A 20,816-nucleotide genomic window follows, 5' to 3' on the forward strand; every position below is an offset into this window, starting at 1 on the left:
AATTATTATGTTTAAATGTTGTAAAATAATCTGAACTGGGAATTTTTGTTTTAATAAAAGAAAACACTTTAAAGATTCAAATGAATTAATGAAGTATTTTTTTCTGACTGACCAAAATAAAAAGAAAAATAATAGCCATATCAAGCTGTTGGCGTCTGTTTAAACATTGTTCATTATTTGTGAATGAATAGTGAGCAATTATTCAGATTGATATTATATTTTATTAGTAATATTAATATATTGATTATTGTCGTTTATTAACTTTAAAATTCGCATTTATTAACTGGCGCTTTGTGGGTCGGCAGACGCGCTCTTCATCCTAATTGCTCAACATTTTATATTAGAATTTCGGAATCAAAATAATATATTAAAAAAGCTATTTTTTTTTAAATTACAGCCCATTGTTCACAAATAATAAAACAAGCTGTTTGACGTGCTGTTTTTAAGAATTTATGCTTCGAGTATTTTAGGAAACAGCTAGCTAAGTGTGATAAATTAACTTTTAACTGTTTTTCTTTATTTTCTGCTGTTTTGCGCGCATTTAGTTCACAAGCATCTGCAAACAGTGACCGAAATCAAGATTAAAAACACACAAAAGACACTGAATCTTGGCCGTAGTTTTAAAAAGCATAATCATAATCTGAAGGAGAATTATTTTGTGCGACGCTTTGAAAAACCAAATAAAAAACAAGCGAAATTAGAGAAACTTGCAGGAGAATATTTAGAGCAAACCCCGAGCTAAATTATTTTCATTATAAAGAAGTGTTCTGCAATACATTATAAACATATTAAGTAGGCTACATTTATTTTATGATGCAATTACATTTAAGTTAAAACCCCCTAATATAAAGAGGGAACTGATATTTTGTGCATTTTTGTCAATTACAATGTGCAAACCAATCCTAATACCAGGGAAAACACTATACAGCATTCACATAATATTAATCCTGACCTCTTCTCTGGAAATCTTTATCACTTGATGAATGAGAACACAGTATAATGATGATCACAGTGGTTTATTTATATGAAATACGTGAGTGCGAGTCCATAGTGTGACGCAGAGCACATAAAAGCAGCAGCATCAGTTGAGTAATAAGATAATCAGTCGGTATCAAGTAAGACACAAACCCCCTTTTGTTATCATGTTGTAATAATCTGTTGCTTTACTTTTATTTTATTTATATATTATTTCTTTAATTAAAATATTAATAAGGTTGTGCTCATGTCATAATTCAAGTGATATTTTTATAACATATTTTGTCAATATTTTAAATTAATGTTTAGCTTTTATTTCAGTTATAATTATAAACATATATACTGATGGGTCATAAGAAATAAAACATTTATCTATGGCATTGTTTATCTCTACATTCACAACACACTACTTACATCACAAAGCAGCATCAGCGAACCGAAGGGATCCATCATGGTCAATCGATTTTTTAATCTCTAACACATGCAGAGGAATACAGGCCTTATTTAAGCGTGGAATGTATTTACCAGACAAATAGACACATTCCTGAAATGCGTTTGCTATGCCAGCTGTGCTGTGTAAATATTTAATACACACAAAATAATACCCACATTCCCTTCTTTAAAGGGGATCTATTGGATGTAAAATAAGTGTCTGATGTGTCTAGAGTGTGTATGTGAAGTTTCAGCTCAAAATAACACAAATAATTATTTTAAAACTCTTTTGATACAGAGAGTTATAACAGGGTAGAGCTATAAACATCAAGGTAGAGCTATAAATGCCTGTGTTACAATATTTTATATATGAGATACAGATAATATGAGAACAGATTCAAAACTCTGACAGTGGATAGCTGCTTCTCAGGGCTGTTTATGCTAATGGGGAGAGATTATAAATAATAGTGGGACTTTCCCCCTCTAATGACATCTACAAAGGGAAAATATCATTCAAAGTGTTTTAAAGAGTTTCTGTTTTTATGAAGTGTGATTATAAAAAAATAGAATTACTGAATTTTTACCATTAGAGACTGGCTATGTTGACAGACTGTTGCCACACAACTGTGTTTAAACCTCTTATAAAAGTGATTTTTGCATAATAGGTCCCCTTTAAAGGGACGGGATACAATAATTCACCCAAAAAATAACATTTTGGCCACATTTGAATGTGAAGAGAAAGTCTTGCAACTTTAGACCAATCAAAGGTAAATAAGAGTCTGAATTTTAGTTTTTAACTGAATTATTTACGGCTCATTTGGAAAGTAAGCCTTTACAGTTGACAAATACTGAACAGCCTATAAAGGAAAACCTCACTGAGTGCATTTTTCAACTATTACAAAGCCTGAAAGGATCACAGTTTCAGCCAGGGATGTTTAAGACACTGAGCTGCTGTGGCTCTCCGCTCTGGCAGGTAGTTCAACATCTGCAACAGGAAATCAGAGAAAAGTGATGCCTCTCTGAGGAGAAAGTGATATTTCTCCACCAGCACTTCATACAGTCCCCATGGACGAAGAACAGCGATTCGCCGCAGGTCACCTGTACAACCATCAACATGGACAAACACTTTTGTTGTAGCATAACATATTTATTTTAGTTTGGCAATGAACACACAAATCACTCTTGCATTCAATATCAGAGAAAAAATAATTACGGCAAGTTAAATTAGATCAGAGAAATCAAGTCTCTTACTCACCCTTGCGGTTGAAATACTCGTAGTAATATTTTCCACACTGAGCCACAGAGACTGGGATCTTTCCCAGGAGCTCAATGATGTGAGCCAGGTGGTCTAAGAATCACAGAAATGGTCAACACCGCTAATCGACACTCGTCTAGCAAAAACATGGAGGATATATTTAAGTGGTTTACCTTCCTCTAATGAGAAATTAGGTCCTGCTTTGGGCTCAAATAAGGAATCGCCCGTTGCAAGCTCAAATGCCTGTTGATAAAATGATATAAAAAAAATTAAATGATTACAGAGGCAGCAAAAATAAAACTGTATATAGATATATTATATTTTATAACATGGTGTAAAACCTCAGCAAATGTTTTAAAGGTACACTAACCACATTTTGAAAGCGCTAAAACAAACACGTCCACAAACTAACAAGACCTCATCTCTTTAAGAACTATCAGATATCCTTACTAGATTACTAGACACTTCTTTTTTAAAGGTAACACTGGCTATGATACACTTGATAATGATTTGAAATTGATCATTTTTTTGTGAAATTTCACCTACATGAGGTAACAGTAATGTCTCACTGCTTTAATTTGTTAAAGCTAAAAATAATTTATAATTCTGTTTTAGATCGAAAGACCACAATAATGATGGAATGAGGACACGTGATGAAATGTGTGGCTTCTGTGAGAATAACAGAAAAACAAAACAAAGCTGTAATAAACCAATATTAAAATCAATTCATTCATTTTCTTTTCAGCTTAGTCCCTTTATTAATCTAGAGTCACCACTGCGGAATGAACCGCCAACTTATCCAGCATATGTTTTACACAGTGAATGCCCTTCCAGCTGCAACCCATCACTGGGAAACATCCATACACACTCATTCACAAACATACTCTAGGGTCAATTTTTAGCATACCCAATTCACCTACATGTCTTTGGACTGTGTGAAACCGGATCACCCGGTGGAAACCCACGCAAACTCCACACAGAAATGCCAACTGACACAGCCGAGCTTCTTGCTGTAAGGCAACCAGCGACCTTCTTGCTGTAAGGCAATCGTGCTACCCACTGCACCGCCGCGTCGCTCCAATATTAAAATGACATGTCAAAATGTAACAACATTACACTTTAAAGTGGACTTATCATAACCCTCTCACATTACATTCGGGCCTGAGCACACTTACGTCATCGATGATGGGCTGTTTAGTAAGTGCTTTCGCTCAGCACAGTGGAGATTTAGTTATATTGTCGTTTGGGATGCGGTGACACGCAGTCAAATATATCGCCAAACAGATCAGCCATTTTTGACATTCATAAACAGCCATAAAGTCCTCGTACTGCAGGAATTAGGAGGTTTGCTGAAGGTGCAGCTGTCGTGCAGTGAGGGGTTTGTGTCTTTAATATTTTACGAAAGTTTTCATCCATTGAATAGTAAGAATGATTAATAAATCCATATGAAACAATCCGGTAAAAGTCACGTCTCGTCTTCAGTTTCGTCTCCAAGTGTATCACACTCTGGCACACCTCTTCCAACCGGGACAGGACCGGCCAAGTGAATCGTGCCTGAGCCCGATTTCAGGTCACTCACACTTCTCGAACGATCTAAGAAACGGGCCTGGACACAGTTTGGATGGCATGTGCGAGTATGCCCTTAGTGTCTGATTTCTGTGAGTACTATGAGTGTGTTTGAGAGGTTTCAGCTTAAAATATCACACAATAAATTTTTTACAACTCTTTAAAACTGCCCCCTTTGATTCAAATTGTGCCATTTTTGGTTACTGTCGCTTTAAAGTCAAATGAGATTGTGTTCCCAGCCCTCTTTTTAAAAGAGGGTGCAGCTATAAATCCTTATGTATCAGCACAGCAGTAGATTCAAAACTGGGATGGCTGCTTCTCACTCAGGACCGTCTATGCTAATGAGGGAAAGATTATCACTAATGGGCGGGGCTTTCCCTCTCTGATAACACTTACAAAGTGAGAACGTCAATCAAAATGTTTCTTCAGATTGGTTTTATAAAGTGTGATTATAAAATAATAGAATTAATGAACTTTTACCATTACATACTGGCTATATTCACACACTGTTGCCGCACAGCTTTGCTTAAACTCATTATACAAGGGATTTTTACATAATAGACCCCTTTAACATTCAAAAATATTATCTTCGGTTTGTTTTTTTCTCTCTTTTTCACCATTTTTTTGTTTTTGCTTTCTGTCTATCTCTGATTTTTATCTCTTGCCTTTACTTACTGATTTCCTAGGGCCCAGGAGAAAGTGAAGTGGGATTTATGGAGATGAGTATTCATGTTATTGTGAAAAATATATATCATTTATTGTTAGTTTGGTGTTTATTCTGTTTGTTCCACTGGTTTTGGTTTGTGGGTATTTTCGGGAACCTCCTTTTGGAGTGGGAGGTGTGATAATGCCAAATCTTCAGACCCCATTGGAGAATGTCCTAGATCCTAATTGGATGACTGCGTCACTAATCATGAATTGGTTGTTTAAATGTGTATATAAGAGTTGTGCTAGTTGGGGGAGGATGGTGTGGTTAGTTTCGTTTAAATTAAATAATTTGCCTTAATACTATTTTGTTGGTTGATCTATCTTTTTATGTCGCACCTTAAATGAGCGGCTCGTAACAAATGAACCGTATCAAACTCCAGGCAATCGTGTTTGCTTTGCGCATGTCTGGAGGAGATTTTATGTCAGCTTGCATATAGTTAAAACAACGTTTCCACTATTTCACTAATGATATAAACATTGCACAATCCTAGTAGAAAGAATCGATTTGGTTGAACAACATTAACGGCTGTAGACTCACCAAGCAGGCCACACTCCAGATGTCAGCTGCAGGACCGTATTCAGAGCCCAGCAGGACCTCCAGAGAGCGATACTGTCTGGTCTGGATCTCTTGACAGAAGTGTTTGTACTAGAACAGCAAGATAGGAAGTCAGGGGGTCTAATCGGGTTTTAACAACAGAGAATATTCATGCAGTAATCTTTAGTTTTAGCAAAGAGTTCTGCAAATCCATTGATTGTATCATACCACCCAACATGAGCTGCCAAGATCTGCAATCTTCACTGTGATATCTTCCAAGTTTCCCCAAGTTCCAAGTTTTCCCGATTCTCCTGCATGAACGTAGATGACATCCTTTAACCAAAATCCTTCAGATATTACCAAAGTTTTGTGGCTTATGGTAAAATGTACATTTATTACACTGATGCTGTGATCAGCATTGGAAGCGTTGCCTCAAAAAAAGTCATGTATTACTAATAAAATGTAATTTTCTAATTAATTTGTCTGATCAGTAATTTAGTTATCTATAAGTTTATTTAATTCAATTTGTGTTATAAATTAAATTTATTATATACATTTAAAATTAATTAAATTTGATTAAATTTTAGTGATTTGATAACTTGACTAAATATATTCTACTTAAAAACCCAACAAATCTCAATGCATCTACAAATTAAAAATTTATTATTTAAATTTGAATCAAACTAGGCCTTTTATCGCTATTAAATAAATGTAATACTAAAAAGAATAGTTCACAATATCAGTTTACTAATAGCTAAGTATCAAAACATGAAATGTTTAAAAGTAATAGCATTTCATACACTCAAAAAAATGGATTATAGCTTTAGTTGGTCTAAAGAATGGAACGATGTTTAAATTGAACAATTCACATATGTTTGTCTATTAAAACCAAAAGAGCTGTGTTGGAAAAAAATAGAAAAAGTATGTTTGTAAATTTAAACAGCTCGCTTAATTAAAATGAATGAAAGGGAGTTGTGCCAGACTGGTTTGAGCTGATAAGGCAACAGTAACTCAAATAACCACCCGTTACAACCAAAGAAGTATGCAGAAGAGCATCTCTAAAGAGAGGGGTCTGGATGCAGACCTGGTGCAGTGCAATCTGGGCTGCATCCAATTCTTTTTAATCGGCTCACCTAACCCCACCCCTAACCCTACCCCTCACCGTGATGTCTCTAGCTCCATTTGAGTGCATTGTGTCTGACACTGCGTCGCTGAGCGACGCAATCTCAGCTTGCATCAAAAAGGCTGCATCCAGATACTATTGTCTCTAAAAGCACAACATTTCCAATCTTGAGGCGGATGGGCTACAGCTGCAGAAGAGCACACTGGGTGCCACTCCTGTCAGCTAAGAACAGGAATCTAAGGCTACAATTGGCACAGGCTCACCAAAATTGAACAACAGAAGATTGCCTGGGAAACGTTGCCTGGGCTGATGACTCTCGATTTCTGCTGTGACATTCGGATAGTAGGGTCAGAATTTGGGGTCAACAACATGAAAGCATGGATCAGTCCTGCCTTGTATCAACAGTTCAGGCTGGTGGTGGTGGTGTAATGGTGTGGGGGATATTTTCTTGGCACACTTTGGGCCTGCTAGTACCAATTGAAAATCGTGTCAAAGCCACGGCCTACCTGAGTATTTTTGCTAACCATCCGTTTATGACCACAGTGTACCCATCTTCTGATAGCTAATTCCAGCAGAATATCTTGTCATGTTATAAAGCGTGAATCATCACAGAAAGGTTTCTTGAGTTCACTGTACTCAAATGGCCTCCACAGTCAACAGACCTTAATCCAATAGAGCACCCTTGGGATGTGGTGGAACGGGAGATTTGCATCACGGATGTGCAGTCAACAAGCCTGCAGCAACTGCGTGATGCTATTATGTCAATATGGACCAAAATCTCTGAAGAATATATACTATTAGAATATTATATAATATTATACATTATATTATTAGAATAATACCTTGTTAAATCTATGCCATGAAGGATTAAGACAGTTAAGGCAAAAAGGGGTCCAACCCGGTACTAGTAAGGTGTACCTAATAAAGTGGCAGATGAGTGTATATCTGGCTGAATTTGCTGTTTATCAAGCTTGTGCAATTTTCAGACAAATTAATTCTCCTTTAGTGGAAAATAGCATTGGTCTGCAAAATATATTTGTACTATTATGCTATACAGAGGTACATTAAACACAATATTTAAGGCAAATACATTATAAGAAACTGTAATTAAAAGATCTAAAAATAAAATTAATTTAATTACATTAACTATTTACTTTGTAACTAAATACATTTAACTCTAGTTGTGATTTACTGAATTCACATTTACTGATTTTCTCACCAGGAGCCTTGAGTACTGTGTTTCTAATGGCTGAAGAGGAATATGTGTGTATATCTCCTCCTGGTGGATGAGGTGTGAAACACAGCAGTATGTTCTCAGGCTTGATGTCTGTGTGAATGATCTTACAGTGGCTGTGCAGATACTCCAGACCCTCAAGTACCTGAAACACAAACACTTTTCAGGTGTTATAAAGGTTTACATGGTCTTTTTAAAGACATAAAATGTAAATGAAATGATAAAAATGCATCTCACCTGAGTGATGACGTGTTTGACACAGGAGAGAGACAGACCTGGATTACCGAAACACATCTGCCAACAACGCAGGTCTGGCCCCAGCAGCTCCAACACCAAACAAATATCTACACTGCGGTCAAGAATCAACTAATAACTCAGAAAGTGTAGCTGAAATTGCCAACATAACAGATCTGAAATGATGAATTCATGTAACACCCATGGTTTTAAACAAAGAGCATGAAATGTCAATGTATTTATTCACTTACAAATTTTGCACTTTATAAAGTGTTTCTGCCACATAATAAAAATAAGAAAGGTTATTTCGTTTTATCTCACAATTCTGACCTTTATTTTAACATTTGCCAGTTTACAGGACTTTTAATGTGTCACAATTTTTAACTAAAAACTTAAATTGAACATTCATTTACACCAAAATATTTTTTTTCTTCAAAAATGATACTGTTACTGTCTAGTAGTTAAATGCATGAGTGTTTAAAAAGTATGAGCGAGGACAAGGTTTACAATCTAAAGGTGTGATAAATATTATTTTAAGTCCTGTGTTGCTACATGATATTATAAAAGGATACGGATCCCGTTTACACCAGCTAACTTAAACTCATCCAGTAACTGTACTATACGTCCTTTAAGTGGGTTACGGGCTGTGGGACCACTGGCCTGGAGATACAGAAAAAGTGTTGATACCTACGCACACAACAGAAAGAAAGAAAGAGGGAAAGAGAGTGTAAGACGCACTCACACATCGCAGTAATGTGAGTTCATCTTGGCCAGCCTGAGTGAATCCAGCTCCGCTCTTCAACACTTTTACTGCCACATGCCTGCCGGACCTGCAAAACCACAGACAGTAACTTGATACATGCTCACATGCTTCAGTAGTGGTAAATATTGCTAAACACTCACTGACCAATCTATTAGCTGTTCAGCTGCTCTTTAATGCAAATATGTAATCAGCCAATCAGATGGCAGCAACTCAATGCAATTAGGCATATGGTAGATAATGGTAGGTACCATCAACTGGAGTTCAAACTGAGCATCAAATTGAAAAGAAGCATGATTTAAGTGACCTGGCTGTTGGTGCCAAATGGGTTGGACTGTTTTTCTCTTTTTTCTTTTTTTTTATTTACTTCAACAATCTTAAAACTATAAAAGTAAAGTTTGTAAACAAACTTTATAGTGGCTTGAGGAAAGCCTATACGAAAATTTTAAATAGTTTTAAGTTTAAATAACTGAAGTTTAAGAGGTTTGAAATAGTTAACTAAATATAGGTAGCCCTATTTCTATGCATTGACATGTTTTTTGCTAGGCTGTTGACGGGGCATTCTTTTTTTTTAAGATTTATTTTTGCCTTTATTAAGTGGAAAGGACAGTGTTTCAAACAGGAAACAAAGTGGGAGAGAGAGAGAGAGAGAGGGGGGGGGGGGGTGGTAGGGATGGAAAAATATCTTTTAGCCAGGATTCGAACGCCCTACTGCACCATCAGTGCGCTAACCACTAGGCCAGTGGTTCTCAAATTTTTTTCATCAAGTACCACCTCAGAAAAAAATTATCTCTCCAAGTACCACCAAAATGAGCAGTATTGAAATACAGTAGTATAGTAGGCCCAGTAAAGCAGCTACAACTCTGCACAGTTAAAAAATGTGGCAAATTACCTCAGAAATATAAGCTATATGTCATATATGGCATACTATATACATCATTTTTGATAAATTTTGAAATATATGTAGCATGTACATGCCATATTTCATTCCTCCGCGTACCACTAGAAGGAAGCCCGCGTACCACTAGTGGTACACGTACCACAGTTTGAGAACCACTGCACTAGGCTATTGTGCTGACTACAGGGGGTTCTGACTGGTTGCGAAGGTGTTGCTATAGTGGCTGCTAGGCTGTTTTGAATGGTTGCTAGGCGGTTGCTAAGGCGTTGCTAGGGTGTTTTGACTGGTTGTTAAGGTGTTGCGAGGTGGTTGCTAAAGTGTTCTGAGTGGCTGCTAGGTGGTTGCTAAGGTGTTGGTAGGGGGTTTCAGGTAGTTGTAAAGATGTTGCTAGGTGGTTGCTAAGGTGTTGCTGGGTGTTCTCAGTGGTTGCTAATGTGTTGCTAGGCGGTTGCTAGGGTTTTCTGGGTAATTGCTAAGACATTGCTAGGTGGTTGTTAGTGTTTTCTAAGTAGTTGTTAGGCAGTTGCTAAGGTGTTGCTAGTTGGTTGCTAAGGTGTTTTGAGTAGCTGCTAGGCAGTTAATAACATAAATTAGCATGGCTTTAGTATGAATTAGCATCTAGCATGTTTCTAGCATAAATTAGCATGTTGTTAGCATGGTTCTAATATGAATTAACGTTGCTAGCATGTTTCTAGTGTAAACTAGCATGTTGCTAGCATAATTTAGTATGAATTAGCATGTTGCCTGTATGTTTATAGTATGAATTAGCATTTTGCTAGTAAGATTAGTGTTGTTAGAATGAATTAGTATATTGTTAGTGTGTCCAATGTAAAGTCAATGGTAGTTTTTATAAGGGAAGTCTATGGGACAGTTGCTAGGGTGCCGTAAGTGGTTGCTAGGGTGTGGCTAGTAAGTTGAAAGGTCATCAGTGATTGGCAGATTGGTAGTCTGAGTTAAATGAGCCTGACCTTAAAGGGGTGACCCAGAATGTAATGTTAAGGCTTGGTTGTGTTAGATGCAAAGCAATGTGTGCTCATGTTTCACTTGAAGGAAATCATGTTATTTTTTCATAAATCTCACTTTGATTATGTACAGCTACTCTAACATGAAAACGATTCATCATCATAATGTGCTGCGATTCGTGGATCGGCTCCACGTCACGCCCGTACAAGCACGCGCGCTTACACAGTCAGTCAGTCAACAAGTGTCTGTAATGAGTGAAAATGGGATGCGGCTCCTTTAAGAGAGAGTGTGTGTGTGTGTTTGTGCGTGTGTAACCATAAACTATCTGTAACATAAAAAGCGCATGTGCACGGGACCGATGTTTAATTTTTTTTTTCTCTCATGCTCGGATTAAGTTATTTTCTGTGGTGCGTTACACAATCTCTTTCATACATATCCGGAATATACCTGTGTAAGTAACATGAATTGTACACATAACTTGTGCGACTTCATTGTCTGAGATGTAAAAAAAAAAGCAATTTGACTGATAAATATGGATTTGAAGCTAAATCGTTAGCGGTGTTGAACATTATTTGCAGTTGTTTACATCTTTGTTACAACATACCGTTAAGACTTGACACTGTACATGTCACGATCAATTTTAACAAATAAAAACACTTACAGGTCATGGCTCAGAGTTCATAATGTCTCCTTGTAACGTTAGATTCTGGAAGCTGTTTTTTGTCAAATCATGCTTGCTATGTATTTTATAGTTCTCCGGAACATAATTAATACTGAACTGTAAGCACTTCTGTGTTTGGATCTTGTCATTTGGAAGCCCAAGAAACAGAGAAGCTCTGTGGAAATAGCAGGATGGCATTTCTTCCTCTGCAGTAACGTTACAGCGCCTCTAGCCATGGCCCTTAGCTGTGCAGTGTGTGTGCGTGGTAAACAAACCTTTGTGATCTCACAGGGGGCGGAGGTATTTTTTGTAGTCCCCAAAATGCGTTAATTGTAGGCTTTGCTAAGCTAACTTTGTAAAAACCAAGATCTCCCTTTGTATTGAACTTTGAGCATTTTACATTCAGAGATGCTGTTAATGTTCACACAGCTACATTACACATCAACTAAAATTTAAAATATGATATCGTAGTGGACCACCCCTTTTTATGAAGTCAGAAAGATTGGTCCAATGTTAAGTCAATGGAAATTTTCCAGCTCAGTTTTCGGAAAACTGTAAATCGCATCAGTTAGAAAAGATATTAGCAATATTAGCAACTTAATTCAGCATAGTTTGGAGGTTTGGAGTTAGTTTGGTGGTTAACAGAATGTTGGCTTTCTCAAGCCACCATGAAGACAAAATGTCTAGTAAGTAGCAACTCTGTGAGCAAAAATTTCTTTAAATAACTAGCACTTCATGTATTTTATTGCCTCTTCATGTTGAAACGCTGAATGGGTCTCAATTTGATGTAAACAACATGAAAGCATGGATCCATCCTGAGTTATATCAACAATTCAGGCTGTTGGTGGTGCAACAGTGTGGGAAGGGCCATATCCTGAAACATTTTGGGTCCATTGCTACCATTTGAGCATGGTTTAGACCAGTGTTTCTCACGGGTGGGTCGGCCGAGGCAACATTTTCAGTGGGTGGTCAAAAAAACAACAAAAGTTTAATTTTTAACTTTTGACTTTTATTTTGAAATGCCTGCACGACAACCCTACTATTTGACATGTGAAATTTCATGTTGGATTTACACATTTTGACGACAAAAAAGACTTAACGCCTCAGTGTGTCATAAGTAACGAGGTGCTCTCACAAGAGAGCACAAAACCTTCTAACTTAAAACAACATTTAGAAACCAGACAACATGTTTTATTAACAGTTCAGTTTATTTCATGGTAACTGAACCTTTCCTTACCCTAACCACTGTTTACAGTATTTGTCGTTTTTACTTTGTAATATTTCTATAATTTGATACATTTTGTTAAATGACAGCAATAAAATATTGTTTATTTGTAAGTCTTGGTAAATTTCTTATTATTTATCGGCCACTGCTTGCCTAAAAAAATAAATACAAATTAGTTATAATTCTTAAAATTGTATTATATAGTTCCTAAAAATTTGGGTCGCTGCTTGATGACCATGTAAAAATGTGGGTCCCATGGCTAAACCAGTTGAGAATTTATTTATTTTTTCTGACTTTTCTCTGTCCTTTTTCTTATGACCATACACACAATAAGGCTCAACAATCTCTGAAGAATGTTTCCAGCACTTTGTTCTGTGAGCAAAATGGGATCCAGCCTGGTACTGGCAAGGCATACCTAACAAAGTGGTTAGTGAGTGTAAATGCTGTGTGGGGTGTAAATTCTAAATTTCAGTACCTGAGGTCAACGCACAGCCATACTGTAGAGAAATAACCCCAACCCAGCTTTGATAAAACCTTGTATCTCTTATTAAAGATGTCTCCAACCTGGACTGGGTGATATCCACCTATAGACACATCAAGTGTAAGATAAACTTAATTTGTTAACAATGTGAATGATGATATTTTACATGGCTCTCGTGTGTTCATGTGCAAGACTTGCCATAGCAGTAATCTCTTGGATCTTCAAATTCCTCTGCAAGATCAGGTTCAAGATGTTCATAATGTCTGATTGATTTCAGCTTAGAGTCCATTACTACATGAGATCTGGATTAGAACACAACACACAAACTGTTTTAGATGTGACATTTTACAATTCACTGTGAGACATATTCCCAGTTAAACTCTGTTTGGTTTGAGCCTGATATATATATATATTTGACTATTTACATTGAAACAAGCAACCCTGTATACATTTCTGGATAGCGCCAAATATGTCCCATGAGCGATGTTTTTTAGCAGTTTTTCTTCTTGCGAATCCACCAGAGGCCGCTGAGTACACTTTTTTAGATCTTAAGTTTCTCTAGTGGAATTCACAACTACTCTTCTCCCGTAAATCCATCAAAGGTCGCTGTTTACTGATCTACTGACAGAGTGACTAAAACCCTAAACCCAACCGACAGTGTTTTCAAAAGCAATCCAGAAAAATAAAGCCCTCGTGGCCACCCAATTTTACCACCTTTTAAGTTTTTTTTAAATCTCACCATTATTTACTTGTTTATTTTATTTTTGCCTTTTGTTTTTGTTTTGTTTTACCTGCTGTAACGAGGAGCCGGACATGGACAGATCCATTTGCAGTATATTTATTAAACACAATTCAAACACAATCATACAATACGCACTTACGTGCAAACTCACATCAATAGCATTCAGTATGGGTCTAAGGGCTGGCGGAGTAATATAGCAGGCATGGATCAGTGGCAGGTGGTGTGGTTCAGAGTTGAGATATCAAGCAAGGTTTGGGGCAGGCAGAAGGCAACACAAGGTCAGTAACAGTCCAGGTAATACACGGGGAATCAGACAAGGAGATAACGCCCAGTAATGTCAGACAGGGCAGAACAAGACTTCGCAAAAGACTAAGTGTGTGTGCTGCTTATATGTGTGAGCGTGGGTCGTTAATGGGATGAGCTGCAGGTGTGTGTGGTTATTAGTTTAAGTGGATGACGTAATGCTTAGAAGTCCGGTGATGGTGGCCTCTGCTGGATTGCGAGGGGAATGACTGGGACCGAGTCAGTGACACCTGCATTCAGGAACCGTTCTTTGCTGAACTAAAACCCCATCATCGTGGTCAACTCTTCTCTGTGTCTCAAGTTCACCGACGTACGCAACGAGCCACCAGACAAACTAGTAACAGCGTAAAAGCCGTCTATACAGAGGTAAGCGTGAAAAGGAACGACATCATGCCGCTCCGTAGTGTTTGTTTTAAAGACAAAATGCAGCCATATGTACGTCTGCCTACATTATTCGTGATCTCCAGAAATGTATATAGGGCTACATTTTCAGAATGAGCCTCTTTTGCATAGAAATGTAAAGAAAAAGTATTAGTGCTGAACAAAACAAAGCAGCAGAAATCTAAAAAGACAGAAAAATAAAGATTTTGTATTCAAACAAAGGAAAGCAAAAGGAGGGATAATAGCAAAATATTACACATGAACAATTCAAATCACAACCAAATAACAAATAAAACCAAAACCAAAACAAACGAACAAGCAAACATTCAAATAAACAAAACAATGAGTGATGATAAAAAGGAAATAATAATATTAGCTGTGAACAAAATAAAACCAATACAGCTATGAAATTGTTGATTGCTGGACAACAATATAAACACAATAATTCACATTTAAAATAAACAGAGGAACGATGGTCACCAAATAGCACAACATCTAAATCAGGGGTGTCCAAACTCAATCCTGGAGGGCCGGTGTCCTACATATTTTAGCTCCAACCCCAATTAACCACACCTGAACCAGCTAATCAAGCTCTTTCTAGATATACTAGAAACTTCCAGGCAGGTTTGTTGAAGCAAGTTGGAGCTAAACTCAGCAGGACACCGGAACCTCCAGGACCAAGCTTGGACATCCCTGAATTAAATAGTTGCTGTGAATAAAATAAAATGAAAACAAAGCTAAAACAATACAAGTAAAAAAAAGAAAAGGGTAAGCAGCAAACACCCAAATATTATATATATATCGAAACAAGTTGCTGATGTCACGGAGCATACAAAAGGCTAAATCTGTGTTGACTATTTTTAGACAACATTCAGTTGAGTTGGAAGTAGAGCTCTTCTATCCTGACACATTTGGCTCACCAAGGGTCAGATAAGCCAGACCCACGTTTAGATCTCAACACCCGCTGCTGTGGGAGTTTACAGCAGGATCTCAACCATGACCTAAAAATATCATGACACTTTTTGCCTGTCACACAGGACTTCAGATGCCAACACCAGGGACGTATTCCCACGGCCAAACTCTGTTTGGTTTTAGCTTGACTGATCCTTTAATAAGACATACAATGAATCGACATAGTGTGTGATATTATATGAATGTTGTACTCATAATCATTCAGAAATCTTTCAAATGGGGTTGTCCAGACTGTCATTTTAAGGCTTGGTTGTATTTATAAGATGTAAAGCAGTGTGTGCTCATGCTTCATTTGTAGAAAATCCCGTTATTTTTTCATTGATCTTACTTTTATTATACACTGCTACTCAGCTAACATAAAAACAACTGTCGTATTTCCTAGTTCCTGTAAAAGGCCCGATCTTAAGAAGCTCTGATTGGCCAGCTAACATAATGTGCTTTGATTCGTGGATCAGCTCTATGTCAAAAGGGAAAACATCATGCCTCTACAAGCACGCGCTTTTGCGCTGTGTAATTAGTCAGTCAGAGTAGCGGTTAGGCGTATCAGTTTGTGTCTGAATTAGGCAGTAAATGAAGAGCACATAGCTAAACCGTACGCCTGCTCTCTAAAATAAAATCTGACAAGTGTCTTTTATATATATTCAGCATAAGCACGTTAAGGTAGTGTGAAATGGTCACATATTTATTGCGAGTTTGTTGTTTAGGCTATAGAAAGCAGCTGCATAGAGAGACAATGCATCGCCAGTGAAGAATGTGGGTGTTTACAGCGGTTTGACTGATAAATAGGAATTCGTATCTAAATTGTTTGCGGTGCCAAACAGCATTTTAATTGTTTACATGCTTGTTTATGTCCTCGCTACAACATACCGTTAACGCTAGTAAAGATGCATGTAATAGATCAAATAAAAATACAGGTTGTGGCTCACAATCCATAGCTCCTGCTATTATGGTTGGAGGAGTTTTTAGTCAAGTCCAGCACTGAACTGGGAGAGATTCTGGAAGCTCTCCTTTGTTAAATGCTAGAGCTATATATTTTTATAATTATCTTGCACATTGCATATAATATAATTACTGTCATCTTTGAGCTTCTCCAAACCAAAAGAAAAATAATCTACAAACTTTTTGTCTCAAGCAGCTCACACACTTGCTAAGCTAGAAAATCACCTATATAAAGCCCATATATTAGGTAGTGTTGTCGCCTCACAGCAAGAAGGTCGCTGGTTCGAGCCTCGGCTGGGTTAGTTGGCGATTCTGTGTGGAGTTTGCATGTTTTCCCTGCGTTCGCGTGGGTTTCCTCTAGGTGCTCCAGTTCCCCCCACACTCTTAAGACATGCAGTACAGGTGAATTGGGCAAGCTAAATTGTTTATATAGTGTATGAGTGTGAATAAGTGTGTATGGATGTTTTCCAGGAATGTGAAGTTGGCGGTTCATTCCGCTGTGGTGACCACAGATTAATAAAGGGACTAAGCTGAAAAGAAAATGAATAAATTTATATTATATTATATTATATTATATTATATTATATTATATTATATTATATTATATTATATTATATTATATTATATTATATTATATCATATTATGGCGAGGCAGCGGCGCAGTAGGTAGGGCTGTTGCCTCACAGCAAGAAGGTTGCTGGGTCGCTGGTTCGAACCTCAGCTCAGTTGGTGTTTCTGTGTGGAGTTTGCATGTTTTCCCTGCCTTCGCGTGGGTTTCCTCTAGGTGCTCCGGTTTCTCCCACAGTCCAAAGACATGCGGTACAGGTGAATTGGGTAGGCTAAATTGTCCGTAGTAAATGAGTGTGTGTGCTGGATAAGTTGGCGGTTCATTCTGCTGTGGCGACCCCGGATTAATAAAGGGACTAAGCTGACAAGAAAATGAATATATTATATTATATTATATTATATTATATTGTATTGTATTGTATTGTATTGTATTGTATTGTATTGTATTGTATTATATTATATTATATTATATTATATTATATGGTATTATATTATATTATATTATATTATATTATATTATATTATATTATATTATATTATATTATATTATATTATATTGTATGGTATTATATTATATTATATTATATTATATTATATTATATTATATTATATTATATTATATTATATGGTATTATATTATATTATATTATATTATATTATATTATATTATATTATATTATATTATATTATATTATATTATATTATATTATATTATATTGTATGGTATTATATTATATTATATTATATTATATTATATTATATTATATTATATTATATTATATTATATAGGAAAATAGCATCATTTATCTATTGATAGTACAGAAATTTTTATCTTTAAATCTGCCATTATGTACTTAAACTAGCACTAAAATTAAGTTTTAAAATTAACCAATTTATAACATAAGAACCACTGCTATGGACCAACCATCATCTAAAACGCCTGACTAATATAAAACACAAACTATATATAAAACAACATAACTCTCATCTTAATATAAAGCAGACGTTTTGGTTAGGAAACATTTCTCCCAATGCTAACCTGCCAGTACAGTATCCATGTTGGAAGCAAAGCCATTTCTTTTCAGTTGAACTCTTTCAGATAATTTTTTTCATTAAAATGAATGAGATTTACTGCATGGCTACAACAGGCCACAAACTGAACACCTCAGAACCATACTGTAAAAAACGTTGATTCAACTTAAATTTTTAAGGCAACCAGCTTCAGGACATATTTTAGTTCACTCATGTTCAATCAAGCCAAGTGTAGTACTTAGGTTGAAAGTTGAATCAACTCAATAAAAATCTGCAGCAAGTTGCCTTACAATTTTCAGTTGATCAAACGTGTTTTTACAGCGTACATACAACAACCAAACATAAAGAGAGATTTAAAAGATTTTTATACAGACCCTTACAAAAAATATATCCAGAAAAAGCATGTGGTGGTAAAAAAAAAGCAGGAAAAAAGTGAACTGTACTCACTTTAGGAGCAGATTGTGTTGGTTTTCAGGGTTTCTTTCTAACTCTGCAGTAGATGCTCCTCCTGGCTTTATGATGGGGTCTGCTCTACACCCCCCTCCCTCTCTCCTTCTCAGGGTTGAGGGATATTCTGAGGAAACAGTTGGCTGCGCTGATCATTTTAAATGAAGCATAAGTAAAACAAATTGCAGAGTTAACACAGAAGCATTTTAAAACACACAGACATCAATGAGAAGTGGCTGATGATGGAACAACCAGATATAATAAAATCACGATTTTAAACCATAGCATTACACTACATTACATTACACAGTACAGTGGTAATCATTTAAAGTGTAAACACTGGGGGGTGGGGTTGTCTATTTTTGGCCAGGAAATATTTGGAATGGAAAAGCGTCTGCTAAATGACTAAATGTTAATGTAAATGTAAAAACACTATACTCACACATTACGTCGACATCAACAAAAAGACTGGTTTTGGAGCTTGAGTTGCTGTGGTTTCTGCATGTAGTGCTGAAAATACCCACCAGTCAGTCAGCTGGAGAGAACAGAGATACAGAAGCTGTCTGCGGTTAATATAAGCATGTTAACACCCCGAGCTAGTTATAGTGATAACCACTGTAGATATGTGGCCATTAAAGGGATAGTTCACCCAAAATTGAATCATTTATTCACTCTTCAAAAAATAAAAGATATTTTGAAAAATGTTGTAAATCAGTAAATATTGATTTCTATTCACCTTATTCTCCACCGACGAGTGGGCGCTGCCATTTGAATCTTTTTGGCTTGAGACTTCCGGTCTCATTCACTTCCATTAATTTTTTGACGTTAAAAACTGCTCGTTACGCTGCATGATGTTGCAATTTGATATTTTCTTATTATATTATTCTACTTGGTCTGTATAGTCCTGCAAAGATTTGTTTGTAGAGCAAGTAGTTTGACCGTTTTCAGCCGTTTATTATTCCTAGTCATTTCTCCCATAGGCGACTGAATCGGAATGTAGTATCGTTCGTTGTTGTGTGGGAAGAAGAAGACAGGGTCGGCGATATCAGGTAAATAATAAACTTTTATTTTTATTTTTCAATGCACAACATGTGTAGCAGTTCAGGTGTGTGTGTGCTCTCTCCTCTCCCCGGCTGCTCCTTCTCTTCTCCTTAAGAAGGGTGTCTCTCCGGCTCAATCACTAGAACAAACAGGTGTTATTTATTATTTCTGATTGGCCTGCTGATTAGCCGCCAGGCTCTGAGCATGCTCTCCCCCCTCATTGGGTGTTCGATCATGCTTACCTCTCCACATACCCCCACCGCCCGCCTCAGGCCGGGGAGCCGTCCGGCCTGCAGCCCTCCCCCCCTCCCCCGCCCCCCCCCCATCCCCCCCCCTCCCCCGCCCCCCAATCGGGCTGGCCCAGTCACTGTGGGATTCTTCTACTACACCCATTTTCAACATATTACTCAATTCTTCCTGAATCACTTTTTTCTTGTGTTCAGGCAGGCGATACGGCCGGGTCCTAACAACCACGCCCGGTTCGGTCTCGATGTGGTGCTGAATCAAATTAGTTCGACCGGGCAGGGGTGAGAACACGTCAGAATACTCACGTTGAAGGTGCCGGATATCGATGAGCTGGCTAGCCGAGAGATGATCCTGAATCAGTACGCGATGCCACTGCTTGGGATTCCCACAGCTGAGCGACACGCCCCCAATCTGGCGATTTCTTCTTCCAAGAAACACCCGCACATAAGACTCTTAATAATCTATTAAATCCAGGCCAATTAGTTCCCAGAATTAGCGGGTGTTTGAGGTGCGGGTTAACTGCTACCTCTACGCTATGCTTTTTACCCCGGAATTGAATATCTATCGCCGTTAGCGGGTAGTGAATTACATCCCCGTGCACACACCTTACCCTTACCGTGCGGCTCGTATCCAATGCCGGGTCTTGAAGCAGGCTTTGGTGGATGGAGGTCTGGTTACACCCCGAATCCACCAAAGCTTGATATGTACCCCCTTTCATACTCACAGGTATCCGGTATAGCCCGTCGCGACCGGGGGCGATGGTTGGTGTGGCGGGGACGCGGATCAACGCACTCACCTCCTTTGCGGAGCAACTCTTTAGTACGCTATCCTCGTGCCCGCAGCGCCAATGCATCGGCCCAGACCTTCCCACTATACCCCCGGGGCCAGCAGGACCAACCGATTGAACCGGAGAGAGACCTGACGCTGTTTTAGAAACAGCCAGGGGTCGAAACTCCACCCCTCCGTCCTGATAGGCGCACCCCCTCAACGGGACCTGCTGCTGATCCGCCTCTGTGCACTGCTGTCTGGGTGCTGGTGTGGGCGGTCTCCGCACTCTGGGCCTGGGAACAGGATGGGGGAGAGAGAGAGACAGAGA

General features: G+C 37.7%; 1 protein-coding gene across 2 annotated transcripts; it reads right to left on the minus strand.

The window, feature by feature from the left end:
• Positions 1-1,000: 1,000 nt before the first annotated feature.
• Positions 1,001-19,004, minus strand: si:ch211-220i18.4. Of its 2 annotated transcripts, XM_087306674.1 has the most exons (13): positions 18,876-19,004; positions 18,434-18,581; positions 13,249-13,352; positions 13,045-13,153; positions 8,805-8,892; positions 8,635-8,722; positions 8,066-8,172; positions 7,814-7,973; positions 5,700-5,782; positions 5,475-5,582; positions 2,836-2,905; positions 2,663-2,755; positions 1,001-2,505 (listed from the first exon to the last, which is right to left on the minus strand). In XM_087306674.1, the coding sequence occupies exons 1-13, from the start codon at positions 18,877-18,879 to the stop codon at positions 2,321-2,323; spliced, it is 1,347 nt and encodes a 448-aa protein (XP_087162800.1). In that variant the 5' UTR covers positions 18,880-19,004; the 3' UTR covers positions 1,001-2,320. The 2 variants fall into 2 exon arrangements, with proteins under 2 accessions (XP_087162800.1, XP_087162801.1); XM_087306675.1 differs by lacking the exon at positions 18,876-19,004 and having other exon boundaries at positions 18,361-18,478.
• Positions 19,005-20,816: the final 1,812 nt, after the last annotated feature.

This window comes from Danio rerio, chromosome 23 (assembly GCF_052040795.2).
Source record: "Danio rerio strain M-AB ecotype USA chromosome 23, GRCz13ab, whole genome shotgun sequence".
NCBI classification, from domain to species: domain Eukaryota; kingdom Metazoa; phylum Chordata; class Actinopteri; order Cypriniformes; family Danionidae; genus Danio; species Danio rerio.

Excerpts from the sequence above, each read along its gene's own strand:
- si:ch211-220i18.4 (XM_087306674.1), bottom strand. Across the intron at positions 7,974-8,065 it reads TCAAACACGTCATCACTCAG|GTACTTGAGGGTCTGGAGTA; the intron begins GTGAGATGCATT and ends TTTGTGTTTCAG. Across the intron at positions 2,756-2,835 it reads TAATTTCTCATTAGAGGAAG|ACCACCTGGCTCACATCATT; the intron begins GTAAACCACTTA and ends TGTGATTCTTAG.